Source organism: Manis pentadactyla, chromosome 16 (genome assembly GCF_030020395.1).
Source record: "Manis pentadactyla isolate mManPen7 chromosome 16, mManPen7.hap1, whole genome shotgun sequence".
Taxonomy (NCBI): Eukaryota; Metazoa; Chordata; class Mammalia; order Pholidota; family Manidae; genus Manis; species Manis pentadactyla.
In genome coordinates, this window is record NC_080034.1 from 9,979,439 (window position 1) to 10,004,688 (window position 25,250).

At 35.6% G+C, this 25,250-nt stretch overlaps 1 protein-coding gene across 1 annotated transcript in view; it reads left to right on the plus strand.

Annotated features, from left to right (window-relative positions):
* LMBRD1 (LMBR1 domain containing 1) overlaps positions 1 to 20,492 on the plus strand; it is a 102,372-nt gene extending 81,880 nt beyond the window's left edge. Inside the window, exons 13-16 of the mRNA XM_036916252.2 lie at positions 119 to 268; positions 1,614 to 1,692; positions 19,802 to 19,893; positions 20,031 to 20,492. Coding sequence (XP_036772147.1) covers positions 119 to 268; positions 1,614 to 1,692; positions 19,802 to 19,893; positions 20,031 to 20,147 — 438 coding nt within the window. The 3' untranslated portion in view covers positions 20,148 to 20,492. The remainder of the gene's footprint in view (positions 1 to 118; positions 269 to 1,613; positions 1,693 to 19,801; positions 19,894 to 20,030) is intronic.
* Positions 20,493 to 25,250: the final 4,758 nt, after the last annotated feature.

Genomic DNA, 25,250 nt, shown 5'->3' on the forward strand with positions numbered 1-25,250 from the left:
TTTGAAAAAAGACATAGTTGATTTAACTGCGCCTGTTACCCCTAACACATGAGCAGGGCTTAGTACCTTAAAACAAAACATATTGCTGAAATATTGTCCCTGTCTTTTTTCTTCTCAGTTATATAAAATCAGAAGAGGCAGAACCAGGCCGCAGGCACTCTTATTTCTCTGCATGATACTTCTACTTATTGTCCTTCACACTAGCTACATGATTTACAGTCTTGCTCCCCAATATGTTATGTATGGAAGCCAAAATTACTTAATAGAGGTAAGTGCGAAATTTAAACCTTCACTATTTTGATATTTTAAAGATAAAAATGTTTAAAACCGATTTTTGATTTGTAAAGGCTGGCATAGGATTATTAGCTCATCAGATTAAATTTAATATTGCTAAAACTGCTTTCATTCCATTTTTTAGCATATTTACATTTGTTTCATAGAAGTACTTTTTAGAAGTAATACATGGATTTCATAATAGCTCCTTAAATGGATCCCATGACCTCAGCACTCTATTAAAATTCCTAATGTTTCCTCTAATATTTTAAGTCATTTTCTTAACATGGCTCTCCAGAAAATTTTGGTCAGCAAGATAAGTCTGTTCATTGGTACTTGAAACCCATAGGAGAGACTCTGTAACTGTTTTATTTGTGGGCAAATTGGACCCTTCTTCTTTAACATCACGGATCTTACCCAGTACACTGGCTTCTTGGTGTTGATCTTCCAAAGGCCACTTGTGTTTCCTAGTTGTAGCTGGGCAGCTAGTTTGTACCTTTTGACCATTTTAAATATTTTGACCATATCTGATTCAACCTTTGTTTAGTTTGTTTCCTTTTCCTAAAATATCCCTTACTCTACTTCTTAACAATTCAAATGCATGTTTCAAGGCCTTTGCTCAAACCTGGCTTTCATGCAAGCTTTCATCATTAATCTAGTCTGCCCAAAGCACTCCTTTTTTTTATCCTGTACTTCTTCCATTCTTTCTTTACTTTAGCATGTAATTAGCAACAAAAAATATATATAACAAGCACACTAAACCCTCAATTAGTACCATCCATAATGTTACTAACTACTGAAAAGTTAGTTCATTGGGAAATACTTAGTAATAATACAGGTGGAACAAACATAAAGCACAAATCATAATGGAGGCTCATGAGTGACCTGAGTTTGGTAAACACAGTACTAGAAGATCACCTGAGTCATATCACATCTCAGACACCTTTTTATTTTCTTCTTGCCTCATCCTCTAAATGTGGTTTTCACTAACTAGGTCATGTTGAATTCTTCAGTGAGTAAATAAGATAGGATCGTGCTTTTGCATGAACAGAAAATATTTCTTTCTTATTCCACAGTGGAAAAATAAGTAGGCTCTTCCTCTGGGAAGAAGCTCTGTTGTTCAACACAGGACCTAAAGATTGTCTCAAAAATGCTCTAATGTTAAACTTACCATGAATCTCTTTCTTCTTACTGATGGCTTGCATAAAATTTACCTTTTAAAATATTAGCTAGATATAGTTTAATAGAAAACAGTATAAAGTACATAATGTGGTTACTTTTTAATCAAAATATGTGTATTACTATAATGTTTACATTTTAATTATATTTTCATCTTTCAGAGCAATTTAACTTACGATGACCATAAAGGCAATTCAACCCCTTCTGTGCCAAAGAGATGTGATGCGGGTGCTCCTGAGGGTAAAGCAGCTCTGATCAACTGTCTTAGAATTTGTAACTCTAGGGAAATGATTGCCTTGCGTTTTGTTGTGTTAATCATTTGATGCATTTGTTTTGATTTGTGGTGATAAAGGAACTTGTAGTAAGAAGAAATCGGTAAGTCCCTTGAGTAGAATTTCTTGGTGATAAAAGGACCATTTAAGTTAGATACTTAAGTAGTAATAAAAGGTAATTATTATTTATCACATTCACTAGTATAATAAGAAATCCTTCTTAAGTAAGACTTTTTTTCCTTGAAAAACTCAAGAGAATTTTGGTGAAATCTAAAATTTTTAGGACCAAGACCAAAAATACCTGTGACTTAGAACAACTTTAAATCCATTCAACTGTAGTTACTTTAATTAATAATAATAATAATGTTAATGATAATAGCAGTTAACTTATAAGAATATAGAACTGTGTTCCAGGCATTGTGTATTCTGAGAAAAACTCCGTGATCCTGTGCTTTTAACCTATGTATATTTTTAAAGAATCATTTTTTCCCCTTTTTTCTGTTCATTAAAGTGATTGTTTTCCATTTGAATATTATAGTATTCTGTCTTGATTAAGATTCAGTCTTTCAAAATTTGCAAAATTTTCTTATACTTCTGCTTTCAAAATGCTTTATTTCATGGTAAAATAATGTCAAATATAGTCTGTTTCTTCATAAATCATTCACTCTGATTTATAATCATACCATTATAAGAAGGATAAATTCTGAGTTTTTTAGCAGGACCAAATATAGAGTGTGATAGAGTAACAGGAATAAGTACAGAGTCCAGGGATAGCCCAGAGGAAGAAGTAATTATCTCTGCCTAGAGATCCTTGTGAGAGGTAGTCAAAAAGAAAGGCTTTGGAAAAGGGGTGCCAGACTACATTTCAAGGTTAAAGAAGAAGTTATGTGCATCAGGGAAGGCTATTCTGGGCAAATGAACAAAATACACAAATAAAATTATCTTAAACTGTATGGTCTGTATTTAAGAGAAGTTAAAACATTATTGTTTTGTTTTTTAAATTATGTTGGAGGGTGGGAGGAAATGAGATTACAGAGTTAGGAGATCAGATCACAAAAGGTCTTAGAAAGTAACCAAAGAGCCAATGAAGAGCTTTAAACAAGAAGGCAGAAGTTATGATCTGATTTTTTTTTTTAACTTAAATTATATGGGGAACAGATTTGAGAAATTGAGACCGCACCATAGAAATCAGGTGGGAGGTGTTCCCAGGAGGCGCAATTAACAGAATTCCAAGAGAGGTGGTGAGAGCCTCAACTAACGGTCACGAGGGTGTGAAATAAAGAAATTTAGAGGGTGAATTAAGAGAATTTCTTATTGCTTGAATCTTAAGCAGTGGCAAGGAAAACAGGACTCTAGAATGGCTTTCTAGTTACTGAGTAGCTTGGTAAATTTTGGTATCACCAAGCTGAAATAAAAATACATACAGAGATTAGATAAAAACGTAAGAAATGATTAGTTGACTCGCAGTATCTCAGGGACAATAAGGTAGAGGTTCCATAGGCAGTTGAATGTGTATGTGAAGAGCTCAGAGTGTAGAGTGAGAAGAGCACAGAGACTGGGGCCCTGAGGAGGATCCTCCACAGGCAAGCAGATGAAGAAGGCCCAGAGAGGAGGACTGAAAAGAAGCAAGAAAAATGTTGATGATGGAGGTAAAACTAATTGGATTGAATGAAAAGGAATAGAAAGCAGTGACTGAGTTTACATTAGTCTTCATAGAAGTTCTTAATAGAGATTGAGAGAGATTGGGTGGAAATTGAAGAAGCATGCAGGGTCAAGGAAGTTCGGTTCTGTTATGTTTTAGATTAGGAGAGACTTCAGGGATAGTGGGATGCAATGATGGGATTCATCAGGGAGGATGAATAATGGGCCATTATCTAGTTCTGGAGGAGATGGTGTTGAGAACATTAAAGACAGAATGCTTTAGGTAGAACAAAAGATACCTTGTTCTCTAGATTGCAAAGAAGGGTGCAAATATTTGGATTCAGTGATTTCTTAGAGTGGGCAGAAAGTTGGCATTTCTATGTGATTGTCTCAGTTTGCTTTGAAGTATAAGTTCAAGTCATCTGCTGATGATTTGAGTGCGCCGTGAGACACAAAATATAGGAAAGTGGCAAAAGTTTCTGATAAGCCATGAAGGTAAATAGCAGGAGGCTCTCTGTCTAAAGGTAAGTTAGTGACAGATAAATATATCAAGGGACAGAAATGAAATTATCAGTGTACATTATTGTTGAACAAAGCCATACAACTGGTATGATGATTCTTTATGAGTACTTAGTCTGGGAAAGGTGGGTTGAAGAATCGAAGTAGGATGGGAAGCGAAGGGCAAGCTTAAAAGAGAATAAAGTGACCTACCGGAGTGTCCAGATACATAGGGGAAGAAGGGAGGAGACTAAAACTAGAAGAAAAGAACAAAATCAAGGGATGAGATGGGAAAACAAATATGCTGGGGATAATTTTTTTGCCTGAACAAATAATAGTAAAATGTTTCTAGTGTAAATAAATATGACTTGATTTTCCAATTCTAGTTTTGTAGTGACTGTAGTCCCAGATTTTTTACTTTGATATCTACAGACAGACACACATCACAAATAGGGTTCTGATAGTCAAAGTGCTTTGGGTTATCATTTTTAGCTATTTGAAAATAGAATGAAAGTTACTGTTGAGTTGATTTATGATATTTTTATTGAAGAGATTTATTGAAGATCTAAGATAGATTCTGTTTCTTAAATTCTTACAGTAGTATTGAAACCTTAGCGTAAAAACAAAAACAATTATGTTGCACTAGTGTAAAGGGGGCTTTAAAGTGCTCCTCTGTTGCTGAGCTGAGTGAATTTGCATATTATAGATCAACAAGCTTTAGTCAGATAATATGCTTGACCGTAACTTTTGTTTGAATCACATTCAGTGTTTTTCACTAACCTAATTTACAGTAATTACAGTGACTCCCCTTGAATCATTGAATATTTTTCTTAAACATTTTGGCTGACTTAACTTTGAAATCTTACTGTACAGTATAAAACATACCCTCTAGGTGTATAGGTTTGATTTATTTTTCCCAACCTTTTTTTGTTCTCTAGCTAACATTTTAAATTTAAAGTGTTAAATTTGCCAATGCATACTTGGAAGAGAATGGTAGAAATATGATCATTAAATTTGGGATGGCAGGTAGGTTTTTTTTTTTTTAAGAGAATACTTTAAATAAAAATAATAGTGGAGAAAGATAAGAAACAGTTGAAGGCATGAGATTTGACACACAGGATTGGGTATGGAGTAGAATGAATGAAGGACTGGTATGGCAGTAGCCATCTAGACTAAAGCTAGCAAATCTCAGCATGCAAAGGAAAAAAATCACTATTATTTGTGCTGGTGGGCCCATTTGACTAGATTAGATGGTGCTGTAATATAAATACCCCATAAGGCACTTGATGGCATGTTTGTTGTATGTCTGTTGCAAGTAACAGCATTTGGAGTGTGACCTTTAGATGTAGAAACAAAAAATATCAGTTACAGTGTTATAATTAAAATTATTTCAGTTACAGTGTTATAATTAAAATTATTTCGATTTCTGAAGAAAGATAATATATCTGAAAGGATGTTAAAGTAGTGATTTCTAAAAATTCATGTTGATCTCCTATTAATTATAAGTACATTTTAATGACTTCTTTTCTTAAGTAATATTGTGTTCATATGGGGTGGTCTGGAATTTATTAAACATAGAGAAAATATACTGAAAACCCTAGTTTTAAGTGTTTATGATATTTAAGATTCAAAAAAGTCATTCATCTAAAAGTAGTTTAGGTCTTTGTGTTTAAAATAATCTCTTAAAGAATAGAATGATTTAGCAGATTTATAAGGAATACCTATCCTTCTATAAAGTTCTCTTAAAATGATAATATTACTTCATTTATCCTGATAGCGAATGCATAGTTTATATGTTCAAAGTGAATCAACTGTGCAAATTAGAAATCTTTTAAATATTATGTATCACTATGGCAAAAGGACCTTTACATTCCAGTTACACGTTCTTTAATTGCTATTTAATCTAATAAATGTTAATACAGTTTATATGATAATATGGTAAGGTTAATAAAACAAATGCATAATTATTAGAGAAAGCCTAAATATATGTAATTATTTGAGTCAAAATAGGAAGATGAAAGATCAGTGTTCCTGGATGGTCAAACACAATAGACATTGTGAGTACTGGGGTAGATTTTGGGGAAGAGAGAAAGTGTCAGAGGAAATATATGTACTAGGTATATGTGTCCCTACTTTGAAAAGCATTCAGCCTAGTGGATTTGGATAGGTAAATAAATAATTGTAATAGCAGTAAAGGTAAATGGCAAACTATAATGAAATTATAGACATAATGCTATGAGAAGACAAAGGGGGTAATGATTTAGTCTGTCCAAGGCCAAATGATTTCAACTGGCTCAAAAGCATAAGTTAAATAAGTCTAAATGAACAAACAGGAAAGCTGGAGGCTATTCCAAGCAGAGAAGGAATCTGCATAACAAGGCGTAAAGACATAAATACATGTAGCGTGTTAAAGTAACAATAATTGCCATTTTTAAAAATCCATGAACTTAAAGTCTTATTTCTTTTGTCTTATATAATTCTTTTATCTTTTCTTGAAGCAAAACCATATTGTCTTACTTGGACGTTAAAGTAAATGGAAATACAATGATAACGTGTAAATCATGCTTGATTATTGTGGGTTCTTCTCATTAAGTATACTCGTTAACATATATATAGTCAGCCCTAAAAAATAATCAAATGATCTGTAGTTCTCAGTGATTATCTTTAGACCAGCAGCACCTGAGAATTTAGGAACTTGCTAGAAATGTGAATTATTAGCCTCCACCCTAAACCTAGAAAATCAGCACTAGCGAAGGAACCCACCAGCGTATAGTTTAACGAGCCCTGCAGGTGACTCCGGTGCTGCTCCGTCCGCACGGAGGAGAGAGCCCCAACGCCGCAGCCCCTGCCCAGCTGCTTGGTTCTGAGTGCATTTACCAAATCCAGGGAGTGAGGCTTGTTGGCACTGCCTTTTTTGAGGCAAAAGGAATAGAAAATAAAGTATTCCTTAGGTCAGTACTGTCCAGTGAAAACATATGTGAATCATATGTGATTTAAACATTTTTAATAATCATGTTAAAAGAAAAAGAAACAGATGACTTTAATTTTATTAAATAACATCATATGTAACCTGATGTATCCAAAATATTACTTCAACATGTAAGTAACAAAATTTTTACTGAGATACATATATCCTTTTTTATACTGTCTTCAAAACCTTGGTGTGTATTTTACACTTAAATAAGATCTTAATTCAAAAACTAAATTTTAATCATCTGAATGAAACCATTTATTGGTTAAGTGAAATACAGTGCTACCAAAGCAGTAAAATTGTGTTTAATGAAAAAACATTTTGTGCTCCTTCAGTTTTTAAATTAAATTAATTAAAATTAAATAAAATTCAGTTCCTTAGTCTCAGTAGTCACATGTCAAGTACTTCATAGTCACAGGTTCCTAGTGCCTGTTACGTGGGACAGTGCAGGTCTGAGCCGCCCCGGTAGTGGCATCTCATAGGCGTGCACCTGTCGTAAGGCTGAGTGCTCCTTCCCCCAGGGACTGTGCCATCATGTGAGGATGAACCAGAAGCGAGGTTACATTACCTCCAGGAAACTGAAAGCAAAGTTGGCCTCATTGTCAAAAAAGAACAGGAAGAGAATCACATCCCTGAGAGACTAACCACAGACTAGCTCTTTGCAGATCTGCAGTCCAGATGCACGTCACCCGAGTGAGTTTGTCTCACTGTAATTTCAGACTGGCAGAGCTGTAGGCACACCACACAAGTAAATACAAATCCTCACTGCAGGAATGTACCTTAATTCTAGGCCTAAAGAATTCCCACAAAGGAGCACAAATGAAGATATCAGAGTCAAATGTTCAAGCACACAGGAAACTAAGACCATGAAAAAGCTAGAATTAGCAGCAGGCAGCAGAATGAGACTTGCAAAGACCTAATAATTGGAATTATCAGCACAGATTATAGAACAGCTCACTGTGATAAATGGAATAAGACCAGATCAGAATATTGTCAGGGAACAACAATTACGGAATGAATGAATGAAACCCTAGCAGATTTGTAAATGAACCAAGTCTAATATTTAGAAATGAACATACAGCAATTGAAATATAACTCCGTTTAGGGAACTGGATTAAAACCACAATGAGGTCTCTCCACAGATGCTTATTAGTTGTAAGAGGAAAAGCAGCAGCTATCATAGCTATAGATCAGAGAAACTGGGCAATGTCTGCACCAGGTAAACAAAATTCACATCACTGAGGGGCATGCATCATGTGTTATATCCTGAGACATCTAGGATATAATGTAACAGTCCCATGTCTCCTGTGGTGCTGTGTGCTCAAGTGAGTGGTCTGTAAATATAATTTGAAATGAAAATGGTACCAGATTTTACTGTGTTGACTTAAAAGGCAAGTTTGAATTTGGACTATCAGTTTAACACCTCTTACCCCATATTAGGCAAAGCTAATTAATTTTAGCTTTCTGGAATTTTGTGACTAACAAGAAGATGCAGTTCGGGAGAATATATGTCATCCTTTTCCTTCAGACTCAAGCATACAGGGCAGTGGCCTTAAAAAATAACATGGTCTTTTTGTTTTATAGTCTGAAAATTTGGGGTTGGGAATGGGAAAGTTAAAGATAGTTAGATTGAGTCTATAAGAGGAGGATAAGTCAACTCTGTTAGAGTTGTAATAGCTTTGAGAATCTTATTTAGAAAGTTACCCTGTTTATTTGAGGAATACAGGATTAAGTAATGGCTGTTGCCATTCAGGCATCATTAGGAGATGATGATGTATCTTTGTTAGAATACTGAGAATCACAGTCCTGTTTGTCTTAAATTCTAATATAAATTTATAAATATCTTAATTTTCAGGATTCCATATGATCATTTAATTTTACTTATCTATTGTAACTGTGCTTTTTCATTTAACAAATATTTATTGATGTCTATTATGTGCCAGGCACTATGCTAGGTACTAGTGAAACAGCAGTGAACAAAACAGTCAAATTTTCCTATCCAGGTGGAGCTTACTTGGTAGAAGGAAACAAATAAGTATGTCAGGTGGTAAGTGGAGAAAAATTAAGTGCTGAGGAGGGTAAGTGGTGCCAGGAGGAGGGATGGTTTGAAATTTTAAGTAGAGTAGAAAGGAAATTTTCACCGAGAATCTGTCACTTGAGCAAAACAACCTTAAGAAATGAGGAGCAAAGGCAGAATATGGGGAAAAGCATTGCAGGCCAAGTGACAGCAAGCACAGAGCGGGGGACGGCGCGCAGTGCATGTAAGGGCCTCCGCGTTCCCTTCTAGATGCAAACTGGAAGATTGTGCGCAGAAGAACCACGTGATATGACGACACATGTTCTCAAGGGATCGCTCTCACTGTCTACTGTGTTGCATATAGACCAGGGTTTGGCAATATTTTCTGTAAAGGACCAGATAGTAAATATTTCGGGCTTTATGGGCCAGTCAGTAGTCCCACAGGCTGTTCAGCTCTGCCCCGGCAGCACAGTGCAGCCCGCCAGAGAAAGTATGTTACGGATGCCTTAGTCGAGTCCCAGTGAAACATGAAGACGAGTGGTGGGCTAAATTCATCCTTTGGATTATAGTAGTAAACCAAGAACAAAAGTGAGTTCAGAGAAGTCTTTTGTAGTAATCCAAGGAGAAATGGTGGTGGTGGAGGTGGCAAAAAGTGATCAGATTCTGGATATATTTGAAAGTAGACTCAGTAGGATTTGCTGAGGAGTCTAGTATTGGGTCCGAGAGAGAAGAGGAGTCAGGGGTGATCTCTGTTTCTTTTAGAGGTTTAATTAGAAAATGTCACATACTTTGTATTCTATTTTTCATAATACCTAGAATAATTATCTTTAAATTCTAGCTATTAATATGTGAACTTCTTTTTCTTTGAGTCTATTTGACTTTGTTTTGCTCTTGGTATTCCTTCATAAACTGAGAACTAAGAACCTAATAACTCCCATCCCACCGCTGATCATTGCCCGTTTTCTCACTGAATTTCCTTTATGGCTGAAAGCCTGTCGTAGCTGTAATGTGGTTGTAGTGTTGGGGCCTTCCCTTACGGTCAACGAGGAAAGCAGAATGAAGATGCTGGCCTGGTCAGTGTCTCTGAGTAGCTCTAAATGACACTTACAATCCCATGAAAATAATGTACAGACGTTTGCCTTATTTTGTTGATGTGTTTACAAAAATGTTTAAAATGAATAGTTCTTGGGGAAGGCAGTACAAACTAGTAGTAAGGATTTTGGACTCTACTGATACCACCATTTCCTATAGTGCCACCATTCTTCAAAGCACAGTAATCTTCACTCCCGTTCTCCACACCTGATTAGTTGCTATCTGTGTAGTCTGTTGCCATAGTAACCCTCACATCTTACCTGAATTACATCTCACATGAATTGCCATATCTTTTAACCAGTGCTCCACTCTGATCCACACTACAAAGTACTGTTAGCTGAATTGTTCTGTAGCAGTGGCTATCAAGTTTTCACATGCATCAGAATCACTTGGAAGGCTTGTTAAACATGAATTGCAAAATTTTTGATCCAGTGGATCTGAGGTGGGATTCCAGAATTTTCTGATGGCTCTGGTCTGGGTTAGCTTGGCTGCCATTCCTCCAATAGAAACCTTAAGTGCTCCCCACCCCCCTTATCATTTGATAAATTCAGTCAAGGACTGAAGGACTACCAGTGTTGAACCCATCCTACAATTTCTAGCTTTTTTCCATATATTTTCTGAATATGGCCATCTTTTCTACTTTTCCTTTTAACTATTTGTTCTTGAAATGTCACAGCCAGTTTCTACCCTGCCCTTCCCATTTCTGCAATATCGTCACCATCTTACAAGGTTAATTTTAAACCTGACCCTCTCTTTTGAGCCTCCAAATACGTATGCAGTCTCCTTTCCCTTTAATTACCATAGATTTATACTTCCTATGAGATTACCTTACTCTGTCTAAATTTATAGTCAGTCATTAAAGTAACATAAGATATTAATATGTCTAATATCTTGTAGTTTCTTACTTTATCTGTTGGGTGAAACCCATTGTATTTACCTACTGTCTTCTTATTTGGATTAATTGCTTTCTAATTCTGTTGCTCGGCTAAAATGTTGTAATTTCTGTTCATTGCACTACTGATGCACTATAAACTGTATTTTCTTCTTTCTTGATTTCCTCTCCCAAGCCTCAGTTTTGCTAGAGGTAAAGAAAAGTCAAGAAAACTGCGTTGTGTGAAATACATCTCTGAAAAGTCTTTGCATATCTGAAAAATTTTGTCCTCACAATTGATAAAAAATTGATGGGTACTTTGAGCTTAGAATTCTACATAAGAGATCATTCTTTTAGAACTCTATAAAGACATTGCATCATCATCTGTCTTTTAACAGGTGAGAAATCTAATGCCAGTCTATTTTTTCTTTTGAGGCTACCTTGATAGTTTCTCTTTTTTCCATTTTCCCTTTGGGGAGCTCATGTTCATTAGTACTGGGTATCTTCAGTCAGTCATCTGTCTCATCTCACATTTCATATTTTCTGCCTATCATTTTGCTCTAAATTCTTGGGTATGTGTTCAGATTTGCCTTCAAACTATATCCTGAATTTTTAGTTTTATATGGCAGATTCTTCACTTTCTTTGAGTACTTTATTGTTCTGGTTATTCTTTTTCAACATCTTTATTGTATGGATATAATACCTTCTTCAATATCTGAAGATACAGTGTTTTTCTTAATGGTTTCCTTAGAGTAGAATTACAATTCTGTTTATCTTGTTCTTTTCCCCTGATGATTTATTTATATTTATATTAATTTATGTTTAAATATCAAGAACTAGGAAATCTTATCATTGGGAACTCTGTCACTGCAGTTTCTTGATCCTTAAATTATATTTTAAAATAAATGAAAAGAAGCCAGCTGTTTTACTGGACACCTTTTAAATGTGGCTTTCCATCTGTCATATTATTATTGAACCCTCCCATCACCTGATGGCCTTCCTCCCACTCTGCTGGCTGTAAGAAGGTTGCTTCTGACTTTATTCCTGTGCTCTTGCTTTAATGAGGTCCTGGGAAGAAAAGAAACAAATGACTGCTCAGTCTGTCAGCTTGAACCAGAAAGCTTTGTTTTCAACCAGTTGAAATAGTCCTTCCTGATGAAGTACTATTAATTTATAATCTTTTACTTGACAAATAATAAGTTTGTATTGATAGCCTCATCTGACTTATTTCTATCCATCAAAGGGGTAGAGGAATATTGAAGTGAGAGTAATTAGATAGAATTGTTATCTAAGAATGCCGCCATGCCTTGGTCTGCAGTATCTGTATTTGATTTCAGATAACTGAATAGGGACTAACGTATTAGCCAAGATGGCAGCTTATTAATTTACCATAGAAAGTATTACTATTAATATTTAACTAAGCTAGAGGCTCAGAGTTAGTGAATTCTTACCAGAGAGAAATAATCTGTATGGAGAACCATGTTTACAGTCTCACAGTTTCTAGGTAGGCATGGAGTCAGAAAGAGGGCTTTATTGATCTTACTGACTGGTATCAACCAGCTGAGATAGCGTGATGTATTGTGTCCATGCAGACCAGAAAATTAAGTATTGATCAGAGCATCATTTTTCTTGGATTTTGCTTGAGATCCAGAAAGTGTCTTGATGTGGAAGCTCTTTTTCTAGGTGACATTTTGATTATGTTTATAAAAAGCTTAACTAAGACAGTATAGTGAAGTTAATTAGGTGTTAAGATTTCTAAGTTCTTTGTAGTCCATACCAAAGTCAACGTAGGTAATTTTGTGAAACTTCTCAGCCACTTATTTGCAGATTCTTGCCTAAAGTTTCAATTCCTAAAATATCAGTCTTTTCCTTTTTTAAAATTATATGTAGATTTCTGTCTAAATTTAATTCAGAGGTCATCTGTCACTGTCCATCACAAGCAGATACTACCTCGGTGTCATTTACACACAAACTGACATTTAGAGGTTAAATGACAAACTCCAGAATCTCATAGTATGTGTGACAGACCAATAACTAAATCTCAACTTTCTCTAACTTTAGTATTTTCTACTATAGCCCTTAAACTACTATTTTATGAAAAAGAAAAAGTAATAGAAAACAATTGTTTTATATTTGACTATCCTTGGGTAATTAAGACTCCAGATAGTAAATCTCATTAATTTGGAGTTCACAGTTACAGTTTGTGATTGTTTCTACAGGTTATGTGCTTATGCTTACTTTGTAACTACCTTCTATAAGCTTTATATGGCCAATTAGTAATACAAAGGAAATTAGGAGCATTCTTTCTTAAAAGAACAATCCATATTTTGGCATCTTTGAAGTACCTTAAACTTACTTAAATGTAATCAGAGCTCAACACAAATTAAACTGGTTCTCAAAAATAGTCACTGTAAAACTCATACAGTAGTGCAAAATATCTGCTAAGTTCTATCTATTAGCCTATTACACTTCATGTATTCAAAGAATATAATTCAATTATTTTCTATAGAATTTCTATGATTTTTGATGTTCACCAATTCTTTCTTTGCATTTTGTCCAGCTCCCTCAGTGAGATTTAACAAAACATTAACTGTATGACATTCATTAATTTTCACATAAATATACTACTTTGGTTTTTATTACATATTTTAATTTTTTTCTGCCCTCTTTTTATTTGGATGTATGTTGCTAATTTCTCAGATCTTCTTATGAGTATATATTTCATATGCTGTAAATCCATTTGACAGTAAAACAATGGTTAACTGGGATTTTACTTCCAGAATCCTCTCGGATCTAACCTTCCTCTCTGTCTCATGGCTTGGCTTGGTTTTTACTCGGTGACTCCTGACTTGGAACCTAACTTTCTTCTCTCAGTCTCCTCTGCCAATCTATACTCCACTCATGTCATTTTCTTTCTTAGAACCATCTGATAAATAATTCCTAATCGTATCACAGTAAAATCCAAGCCCCTAAGCCTTTATTAAGATTTATGTGTCTATTATAAATACTCATTAGCAGCAAGACCCTAATAAAAGGTCAGCATTATCATGGGCAACCATGCATAATGAAGTAACATTTGAAATAGTCCATTCCTCTGCCTTTTTTTCTTTTTTTTTGTCACAAACAAATATTTGCCTTACAATTCATTCTTCATGGTATGTGAGTTTTCTGAAATGCCCTCTCCATATATGCAAATGCAAAGAAAAGGATTCATTTTATAAATAAAGTACAAATACAGAGTGTACATAATTCTGTTGATTTCAAGTGAAGATTTAATTGTAGCTTAAATAAACACTAAATGTTTTTAAAAATATACTTAAAGTAGAAAGTTTTGCAATAGAATTATCAACTTAATAAGTAGAAGTAGCTGTAATAACTAAAGTTGCCTTTGTGATAACCAGGACACATTAGTAATGACATAACACGTAGTGTACAAGGAAACAATACATAACATAAAATTTATCAGGTATATTTATATAGGCTAATGTTACATAAAAAACAAAGGCTTAATTGTACTTTTTGTTAGTTATTTATCTGGTTTAATAATAAGTGAGAAGATACTGAGAATGGGTGTGGTAGTAGCAGGATTAAAAAATCTTGGTTTTATTCATGTACTACAAATGCCTTTTCTTGGCTCTTTTAATTTTTATCTTTTTGGTATGGCCCCCTTATCAGAAAAAAATTTTTAATGTGAACTCCTATTTTTACTTTGTCATTGTTCATGTGTACTTCTTGCTTTAATGGGAACTCCTACATGTCCTTTTAAGGGACAACAGTCACAAGTCTCCTGAACCCCTCTGATTTTAGATCATGATCCTTAAATGAAACATCCAGCAGCCTGAATTTGGTGTGAAGGCCAGACCAAGTTCAAAATACTTATAATATTTTTAGATAACTGTATAAAGACATATATAGATCTTCCAGGTATCTGTGATTCAGGTAAGCAGCTGGAAGATGGCAGATGGTGAGAAGAGAGGCCCCCCTCCATTTATGCAGTGTGGAATCATCACTTGACAGTAGAACAGTATGAATAGGATTATTAACCAGAATTCTTCTGTGGATATATGCTACTTTATATAGATCTAAATACAATGATATATACATATACATATACATACCATATACATATACATATACATGACTATAAAGAGTTGTTATGTACTTGTGTGTGTGAATTTGTAGTCTAGCATCATTTTTCAACAACAAAGCCTAACGCTAACAATGACTTTACCTTTTTATCTTATTTTAGAAGGCTTACATCAAATCTACAACCTTTGAAAGTTGTAAACATGTAAAGTAATGTGATAGGAAAAATATTTCATATATTTTTTTGTGTGGCTGGCAAAAGAATCAGCAGTATAAGCCAATTTAAAATGCCACCGAGTGGGTTATTAGACCTCTGGGAAAATGATTTGATTTCACTTGCTTCTGCCGGCTCAGCTGCTGTCTTAATAATCCCTGTTCTGGCCCTGAAATTTCTAATTCAGTCGAATTTGGACTCCTAAAATACCTTTAAGTATGGAAATGAGTAATAGAACTTTAATTTTTTAAGTTTAAAACATTAGCAACGTTGAAACTGTTGAATGACTTTTTTCAAACAGTTTTATACTTACACAGTGGAGCTCATGTAATATTTAAACCACAGAAGATACAGTTCTTGTTTTTAAAATAATTGTGAAAAATAATTGTGAACAGGAATTTTTTGTATAAGTCTTAACTTTGCCCTCTCTTCTAAAACATTAAAATTGGTTTTTTTTATTTAAAAGTATATTACTGTTTAGCAGGTATCCTGTTACTGAATTATATGCATTTGAATTTCACCAAATCCATTTACATCTGTTTTGACTATAGAGACAAAAATAATGAACATGTACACAGTGGTCATAATACTAAGACCTAAGCAATTATTTTCTTCACTATTATATATTCTTATAAAATCTTAATATTAGTTGATTAGTTAAGGTTACTTTTTCTTGTGACCATTTGAGTAGCTCTTGAGAACTGTGTTTTTATGTTTTTCTTTTTTATCGCCTTCGCCTATTTCATGCACTCACCCCAACCCCAACCCCTCCCCAGTGGTAACAACCAGTCACTTCTCAACATCTGTAAGTTTTGCTCTTCTGTTCACTTTGGTTTGTTTTGTTTTTAGATACCAAGTGTAATTGAAATCATATGATATTTGTCTTTCTCTGCCTGGCTTGTTTCACTTAGTGTTAAACTCTCTAGGTCCAACCATGTTGTCACAAATAGTAGGATTTCTTTCTTTTTATGGCTCAGTAATACTCCTTTGCATATATGCACCACATCTTTATTGATTCATCTATTGAAGGACACTTGCATTGCTTCTGTATCTTGGCTATTGTAAATAATGCAGCAATAAGCATAGGAGTGCAAATATCTTTTCAAATTATAGATTTTGTTTTCTTCCAGTAAATTCCTAGAAGTGGAATTACTTGGTTGTATAGTATTTATATTTTTAGTTTCCTGTAGAACCTCCATCCTGCTTTCCATAGTGGCTGCACCAAATTACATTCCCACCAGCAGTGTAGGCGGGCTCCCTTTTCTCCACATCCTGGCCAACACTTGTTATTTCTTGTCTTGGATGGTGGCCACTGACTGGTGGGAGATGATATCTCTGTGGTTTGGATTTGTACTTCCCTGATGATGTGGAGCATTCTTTTCATGTGCCTGTTAGCCATCTGTATGGGTTTTTTGGGAAAAATGTCTATTTGGGTCCTCTGCCCATTTTTAAATTGGGTTATTTGTTCTTTTGGTGTTGAGCCATATGCATTCTTTATATATTTTGGATGTTAGCCCCTTATTGGCTGTATCATTTTCAAATATATTCTCCCATACCATAGTTTGCCTTTTTGTTTTGTTGATGGTTTCTTTTGCTGTACAGAAGCTTTTTAGTTTGATGTAGTCCCACTTATTTATTTTTGCTTTTGTCTTCCTTGATCAGGGATATGTATCCAGAAAAAAGTTACTCATACTTATATTTAAGAGATATTTGCTCATGTTTTCTTCTAAGAGTTTTATTATTTCATTTTTAGGTCTTTAATTCTTTTGTGTGTGGTATTAGGGAGAAATCAGGGACCATAATACCCCCAGCTTTGTCCTTTCTCAGAAATCCTTTGGCTATTCAGGGTCTTTCGTGGTTCCATACAAATGTTAGGCTTATTTTCTCTAGTTCTTCACTGAAATATTTTATTTTTTTTGTATTTTAATAGAGATTGCACTGAATCTGTAAATTGCTTTCGGCAGGGTAGTGATTTTAACAATATTAATTCTTCCTACCATTGAACATGGGACAGATTTCCATTTGTGTCTTTAATTTCTCTCATGGGTGTCTTTGGTTTTCATAGTACAGGTCTTTCACTTCCTTGGTTAGGTTCATTCCTAGGTATTTTATTCTTTCTGATGAAATTTTAAATAAAATTGTCTTTCTAATTTCTTTTCTGCTAGTTTGTTGTTAGCATAAGATTACAACAGATTTCTGTACATTGATTTTGTATCCTGAAACTTTGCTCAATCCATTTATCTGTTCTAATAAATACTGTTCTTTTTCTTGTTCCTTTAGTTGTGAGGTTAGATCGGTTTTCTGAGGTTGTTCTTTTTCGTGAGGTTGTCCGTAGTCCAGTACTCTATGTACTACCCTCTCAGAACCTCTTCTGTTGCATCCACATATTTTGCACCATTGTGTTCCTGTTTTCATTTGTTTCCATGTATTATTTGATTGCTCACTGATCCATTGATTATTTAAAAGCCTGTTGTTTAGCCTCCATATGTTTTTGGGGTTTTTTTTTCTGTTTTCTTCATGTAATTACTTTCTAGTTTCATACCACTGTGGTCTGAAATGTGGTTTGAGAACTGTGTTGTTCATTGAAAAAAGAAAATTAATATTAGCTGTCACTTTGCATGTGATTTTGAAATACTTTGTTTGGTATTTAGAACAACTGTGTAGGGAAATCGGTGCTATCCCCATTTTACAAGCACAGTCTCAGAAATTCAGATTTGTTCATTTGCATGGCAAAGAGGTGGCTGAATGATACTTCATAGCAAATCTGTCAGAGACCATAGTCTGGGCTCTTCCTTCATCATGCTCCACATTTTAGTTACACTCTCATTTTCAAGATAAATTCAGGTGTCTTGTTTTGATATCTTTGGAATCTTGACAGATTTTAGTCAAAATAAGTGTTAAGATGTATTAGTTAGCAATATGATTTTTCAATAAAGTACCCTTTAAAAAATTTAGCTTATTACTTCATCAGTCATATTGAATATGAATGCCAGGTACTCTGACTGTCTAGGAGTCTCCTCTGCTAGACTGAACTCCCAACACCTGGTGTAAAGGTATGATCTTGAGTGCTAGTATCTATAAGAAGGGAGGGAAACATTTGTTGAGCCACTGCTGCTTGAATCCTTTTGGTTTTTCTTATGGAGCTTTGAACACTCCTTCTAGACCTTTCCATCAAGAAAGGGAGCAAAGAATAATGACGGAGGCCCTTGAGGGATCAGTAGATCAGCATTAGATTGGTGGTCCCTGCTTGTGAAAGAAAGACATTGCTTCTCTATTAAATGGCATGTTTTCCTACTGGAAAACAAGGCTGCTTTGTCCAGTTTGCTATTGACCAATTCCGAAGTAAATGTTAAAGGTATTAAAGTATGTAAGATTTAGATTATCCAAATATTTTCATAACATATCTAAAGCTTTACAAATTAAATCTTGTATTTGGATAAAATATAACCTACATGCTACTTTTCAGAAAACTGTGACAGCCAGAAAAATAAAGTGTATCAGATTCCTTGTGTAATAAGCTAACTTTTGGGTGACTGCAAAATTTCTAGCTCCATTTTATGTCTTAAGAGAAAACAGCACTTACTTAACTTGCAAAGGAGTTCATAGAATTAGAAATCAACCACGTATTTTCTTAATCGGCAATAAAATGTGATATTGGTCTCCTAATAGCATGTGAAATTCTTTTACCATTGTACATTTTGGATAAAAATATACAGAAATAATAATCTCTTTTGTAATTACTCAAGTGAAAAGGAGATGCTTTGTAAGATAAGGATTTTCTTCTTGAATGAACAAAGGTCCTCTGAAATGTGTGGATTCTCTGTTAGCTATAGCATATATAGTTTTTGAATCAGTTACATTATGTTATGCTGCTCCAGACCATTCCAAATGGCTTTAATAAACAAGTATTTACTTAGACATCATTTACTAGATATATGTCAGCATATATATAGAAGACTTTGTAACCTGATGGAAATAATGTATTTAAATAAAACTAGTATAGAGTCTGACACAAATATCAAACAGCCAGTCTGTCTCTTTCTCTTTGTTACATTTTTTTGAAGGAGAAAAGTATGTCATTTATTTTTAATTCAAGCTATAATGTTATCTGAAGTTGAATCTGTAAAGTATATCAGTACATAATAATTTTGTATTTCTTTAGAGGCAGCAGCCATCTTTCCAATAGCATTGTTAAAAAAAATTTTTTTTAAGCCCAAAAGACCTCTCAAGTTTGAGCTCTCCTAAGAATTGGATTCTTAGAAAAGTGCAGCTTAGTACTAACCACATCTGATTATTTTGTTCATTTTTTTTTCTGTGTGCATCAGGAAAACTATCTGCTTTAAGGACATGTCTGGCACTCCAGATTAAAATGCTTTTTCTATTTCAAGTAAAATGCTTTTTCTATTTCAAAAAAAAGTAGCCAATGTGATGTATTTATACATCAGAGCCAGGATTACAATGGCGGCATTCATTTTTAAGACTGTCTTATTCCTTGGTGATTTAGCACTGCTGTAAGGCGATCGAAAGAGTGGGCTTTGGAGGGAGAACTGCGTTTCAGTCCTATCTCTAACACTTTACTGACTATGACCTTGGTCATTAGTTTTGGTGAATAACCTTTTAGATATAATATGTATGTCCATTTTAGGAGAGAAATGATCTCACCGTGGTCTTTATTTGCTTTTTACAGATCAGTGCACTGTCACCAGGACGTACCTGTTCCTTCACAAGTTCTGGTTCTTCAGTGCTGCCTACTATTTTGGTAACTGGGCCTTTCTTGGGGTAAGTTCATGTGTCCTGGGGATGATTTGATCCTCAGTGGTCCATCCGTACCACAGTAATTCTATTGGATTTTAAGTTCATTACTTTCTGAGTGATTCTAGATTTGATAATAACATACCGCTTATTTAAATTTGCAGGTCTTCTTGATTGGATTAATTGTATCCTGTTGCAAAGGGAAGAAGTCAGTGATTGAAGGAGTGGATGATGATGATTCAGACATAAGTGATGAGGAGCCCTCTGTCTATTCCATTTGACAGTGTTCTTAAAGGTTTTGTGAAGCTGACTGAATATCTGTTATGCATTTTTTAAAAAGTGTTTAACTTAGGAAGAACTGACTAGCTTTCATCAAAAATGGGAGCATGGCTACTAAAAAAAACTATATTTTTTATGTTTTCTGACGTTACATTATTGTATCATAGATTAACATTTTAAATTGCTCTAATAATACTATGTAAATACAAAACTACCAGCTTTGTGAGGGAATGTTGGTGAAAATTTTTTTCTCTAGGGTATAATAGTGAATTGATTAAAAATCTTCCAAAATTAATATTCCAATCTTTGTCGCTTTTTAAAGACATAATAAATCACTTGTTTCTGTGCCTTTGGGTCTCTAGAGTAATGTGGAATTTTAAAGTGTCTTTATCTGATTGTCTGAAAATAACATTCACAATACAGCTGATGAATGCATACACCAAGTAGTTCTCAGACACCAGCAGGGTGTCTGAGAATCCAACTTAGTTCTGACAGAGAGAGACCAGAATCCCGGGGTTAAGGGTTCTGTCCCATAAGACTGCCTTCCACGCCCCAGTAGAGGTGCCAACTGCAAGCCCTCCAAATTTGCGTGCTTCTGACCAATCAGTTATAAATTTGGAGTTCTCACAACCTCCCCCTTAGATTCTGTTTATTTGCTAGAGTGGATCACAGAGCTCAGGAAAACACGTTTACCAATTTAATAAAGGATACAAATTAACATCCAATGAATAGACACAGAGGGCAAGTCCCAAATAAAGGCTTCTATCCTGGTGGAGCTTGGGGGCAGGCATGTGGAAGCATTCTGGCTCCCCAAGCCTGGAAGTTCAGAGAAGCAGGATGCAAGAGAGAGAGATGCTCTTCCCAGGGGTTTTTGTGAGGGCTTTATTGCATAGTTACGACTGACTAAATCCTTGGCCATTTTCTGACCCAGCCTCCAGCCCCCGCCCTTGGGAGGATCCAAAGGTCTCATTAACATGACAAGACTCCCATTTCACCTTTAAGGCTCTGGAGTGTTTTCAGGAACTGTGGATGAAGACCAGATAGACCTGGGATATATATGTTTAGTCATCTGAATGACCAGGTTTATATTTCTTACAACTCATATAGCACCTGTAAACTAGAAGTTATGACTTTAAATTGGAACATGCTAAAAATTGAACTCATTTTTCTGGGCATACCAAGTCTCCTCCTGTATTCACTTGTGACAGATGGCGTCAACATTTACCTGATTGCCAAAACCAAACGTCAGGCAGGAGTCCTTACCTCCTATGTATGCCTAACTCAGCAGCCAATCAAGGCGTATTGTTTTCTACTTCTTAACTATCTTTCCATTTGTCCCTTCTCCATTCATAACTGCCACTCACTGCAGTGTAGACTGAACTGTCACCCCCACTCCAATTCTTTTGGTGAAGTCCTAAACCCCTGTTTACCTGAGAATATGATTATGTTGCAGATAGGGCCTTTAAGAGGTAATGATGAAACAAGGCCCGAAAGTGGGGCCCTGATAAGACTAATGCCCTTATGAGGTGCTTATTGTCAGGCACGTGCATACACAGAGAAAAGTCCAGGTGAGGACATGGTGGGCAGGAAGCCATCCTCAAGCCAAGGAGAAAAGCCTCGAGAGCTCAGCCCTGTCAGCACCTTCATCTTGGACTTCTAGCCCCAGAACTGTGAGAACACAGATTTCTGTTGTTTGAGCCACTCAGTTTGTGGTACTAGAGCAGCCTGAGAAAACTAATATACACTGATTCTTGAACTTCCTCACGACTTTATGCCAGGTCCCGATTCCTTTCGATTTTTCCTCAACAATGAAAATACAAGTCAAGACGTTTCATATCTTTGCTGTGAAACGCTTTCAGTTATTGTAGAATTAAACCCATCACTGGTCCTTTGTTGTATAAAAGCCTTTCCTGTGTGCTGCTTACCTGACTATCCAGCTTTCCCTGACTTCCTCACACTGTTCATATGAGCCAGGCTAACAAACGTCCCACCACTTTCCAAACGGCTCTGACTTCTCATATCCCCCCTCTGTGTTGAACTGTTCCTTCTGCCTATGATGCCCTTTTTGTCCGTCTCCTAAAAATCCTTATTGTTCAAATCTCAACTTCTACGTTACTTCCTCAGGGAACCTTCCCCTACGTCTCCTAGACACACGGCGGGGCTGTCTTTCCCTTACACATGGCACTCTGTGCAGTGTGTGGTGCTTGATTGCTTTCATGTCTGCCTCTGGACAGCAAGTCAGTCCTTCAACACATCTCTGTTTTTTAACTTCATTCCTGTTGCCTAAAACAGCTCTTTGCACACAGAAAGCTCTCAGTTGACAGTTGAATTCGCTAGTTAGAAACTTTAAGTCTGTGTACATCGTTTAAGCCTATACAAACTGCATTTAGATTAAGGGAAATAAATATTTAGCCTGTTTTTAAGATTTATTTTACTACCTAGACATGTCATATTTGTCTTGAATATGATGTATACATTTCATTACTTAATGGGAATTTTTTTTGTCAGACCAACCTCTCAGCTTTTCATTTTGCTAGTTGTATATATTTTTTCTAACCAAGTTTTTGTTTTTGTTTTTTCCCTCCCAATCATATGGAATGACTAGATTTTCATGAAGCTGATTTCAGTGCTGTGACTTCCACTAATGAAGAACATACTTCCTTTGAAGTTCTCTGCAAGTGCCTAATTTAGAGATGATCCTGAGTAATGGCTTTCTAAAAGATCAAGACCCCATGTTCCACGCAAACTTCAAACAAGTGCATACTTACCCCGCCATGCAACAAGGTCCTGGCAAATCGAGCACCCTTGGAACTGGCTTCTGTCTTAGTGCTGCTGTACCAAGGGAATGAAAATGCATGTGGTGTTTTTTAAAAAAAGAAAAAGGAGCTCCAAGAAAACAAGTAGTGTAAGAAAAGAATGTTTTCAGAGAATACGACTGAGCTCTTCAGTGAATTCTGCATATACAGTTACAGTGATACACTATTTTAGAATTAATCCTTAGAGTACAGTAGACACTGATTATAGCACAGAATGTAAATATCTACATGGACAATATAAAAAGACAGTTGATAAAAATCGGAAGATTGAAGGAGGGGGTGAAGAAGACCTAAGGGGAGTATTAGTACCCTTACTTTGCGGGGAAAGGTAATGAGCATAGTAAAGTCAAGAAGGTAAAGGTAACCGATAGACCATCAAAAATAATCATACAACAATGTTGGGAGATGGAGAGCAAAGGGAAGCAAAAAAACTCAAGCAACTGAGATTCCCTTTTGTCATAGGAAGTCAGTAGGTATTTTAAATAGATAGAAATAGCAATATATAAAAGTGTAACAGAAAAAAAGATCAGGTAATGAAAGAAGAAATTTTATCAGAAGATAAAAAACTCATTGCAATTATACATAAACATATCTTCAAATTTCCTGGCAGCCAAGACAAAAAGGAGATGATGGATGATGATGTTTTTACAGTTGATAAAAGCACTCAAATTTGCCTGAAGATACTTTTTCTGGCACTAAAATTTAGAAGGAAGTTACACTGAAAGCTTCTATATAAAGAATGTTAACAATGGAAAAATGTCTCTAAAATTTAAATAGGAAGGCACATGAAGGAGATAGAATTTGGGATCTCCTGGAGGAAATCTTGTTGGGTCCCAAAGTCTCAAAATTAATAATTTTTTATGTGTATATTGTTCATTCATTCTACTCAGCACATACCCAAGTTCCTACATATCCAGGCATTGTATGGCAGCTAGTGATTTTCTAGTATTGAAGAAGATAGTCCCCTTCCTTTCAGAACTTAACCTAGGAATCTATAGCTGAGTGACCATGGCAGCAACTGGACCTTATCAATATCTACTAAGATTGTATGTGTCTGATGTCATGAATACACTTAAAAAAAATCAGTTTATCAAGTTAGAGTTACAATGGGAGATAATTTCAGTAACTGGAATGCTCACATCTCCAAATCAACACATCCTCTCTCAGCATCATAATCATGAGCCTACTTGAGCATGGCCTTGAAGTGATGTAATGAGGGTAGCTGGGAGGGGCATTGCAGGCATTTGGTGATACTTGATTACAGACCCACCTTTCCTCAGCACAGACCACCTTGAAAGTGACCATATGGCTCAAGTTCCCCAGACTGGGTTGTGTTGCCCTGGACATACAGGCACATACCCACTGTGTTTAACTGAATTCCAGTTGTTTGTCGTATTTTAGCAGATTTGTACATTTAGATTATGATACACTCTGTTCTGGGAATACTTCTCCACACCCACATTTTGATTTAATAAGTTTTATTGAGGGCTATCATATATCCCTAGTTAGCAAATTCTTGGAAAGCACTTCTAGAACCACCCATAATCTTCAACTGTGATTTCACAGGGAATGTGAAAACTTCCAGAACAAAGGCAATAGGCAAATATTAAGTCATAATTTCGGGATAACATGTCTGTGGAGAACTAAACAGCCTGTGTGGTCAGGTGTATGCAGCCTTCCGCGTCATTCCCCCATTGAGTCACATCTGCTTCAGCTCTACCGAAGTTACTGGATGGCACTCAAATCAAGGTTGAGCTCTTGGACAAGTGTACTGTCTGTAGGAACACATTTTTGATTGATAGAGGAGCAGGCAACAAAGTCAACACCTGAAGAAACGCCAGGGCACCTGGAGCTGTCTCACTTCCATATCAAGAGCCAGGGCATTTGCAAGCCTGGACAATGTGTCTGAAAAAAAATTGTTTTTTATTTGTACAAAGTTCATTCAGTGACTATCCAACTAGTAGCTACCACATGCCAGAAACTACTGGACCTTATTCTATTCTCCAATGAAAAGCTCCATCAAATTCGATAATGTCTTGCCGGTTCCAGTCCCACTTTCTTTTATATTAATCTGAAGCTTTTTAAAGGCCTTGTGTGTGTGTGTGTGTGTGAATATTATATGTGCACAAAAAAAGAAACAACTGATGGAAGACCAGTCCGCCCAGTAAAAGAATAAGGGAAATGTAAGTTTGTTCATGGTGTATGCAATAACTCAAATGTTGACAAAACCGTAATCAAGGCTGAAGACTCTTCTGTAATGCAGAGATATAGGGATTTATTAACTCAACT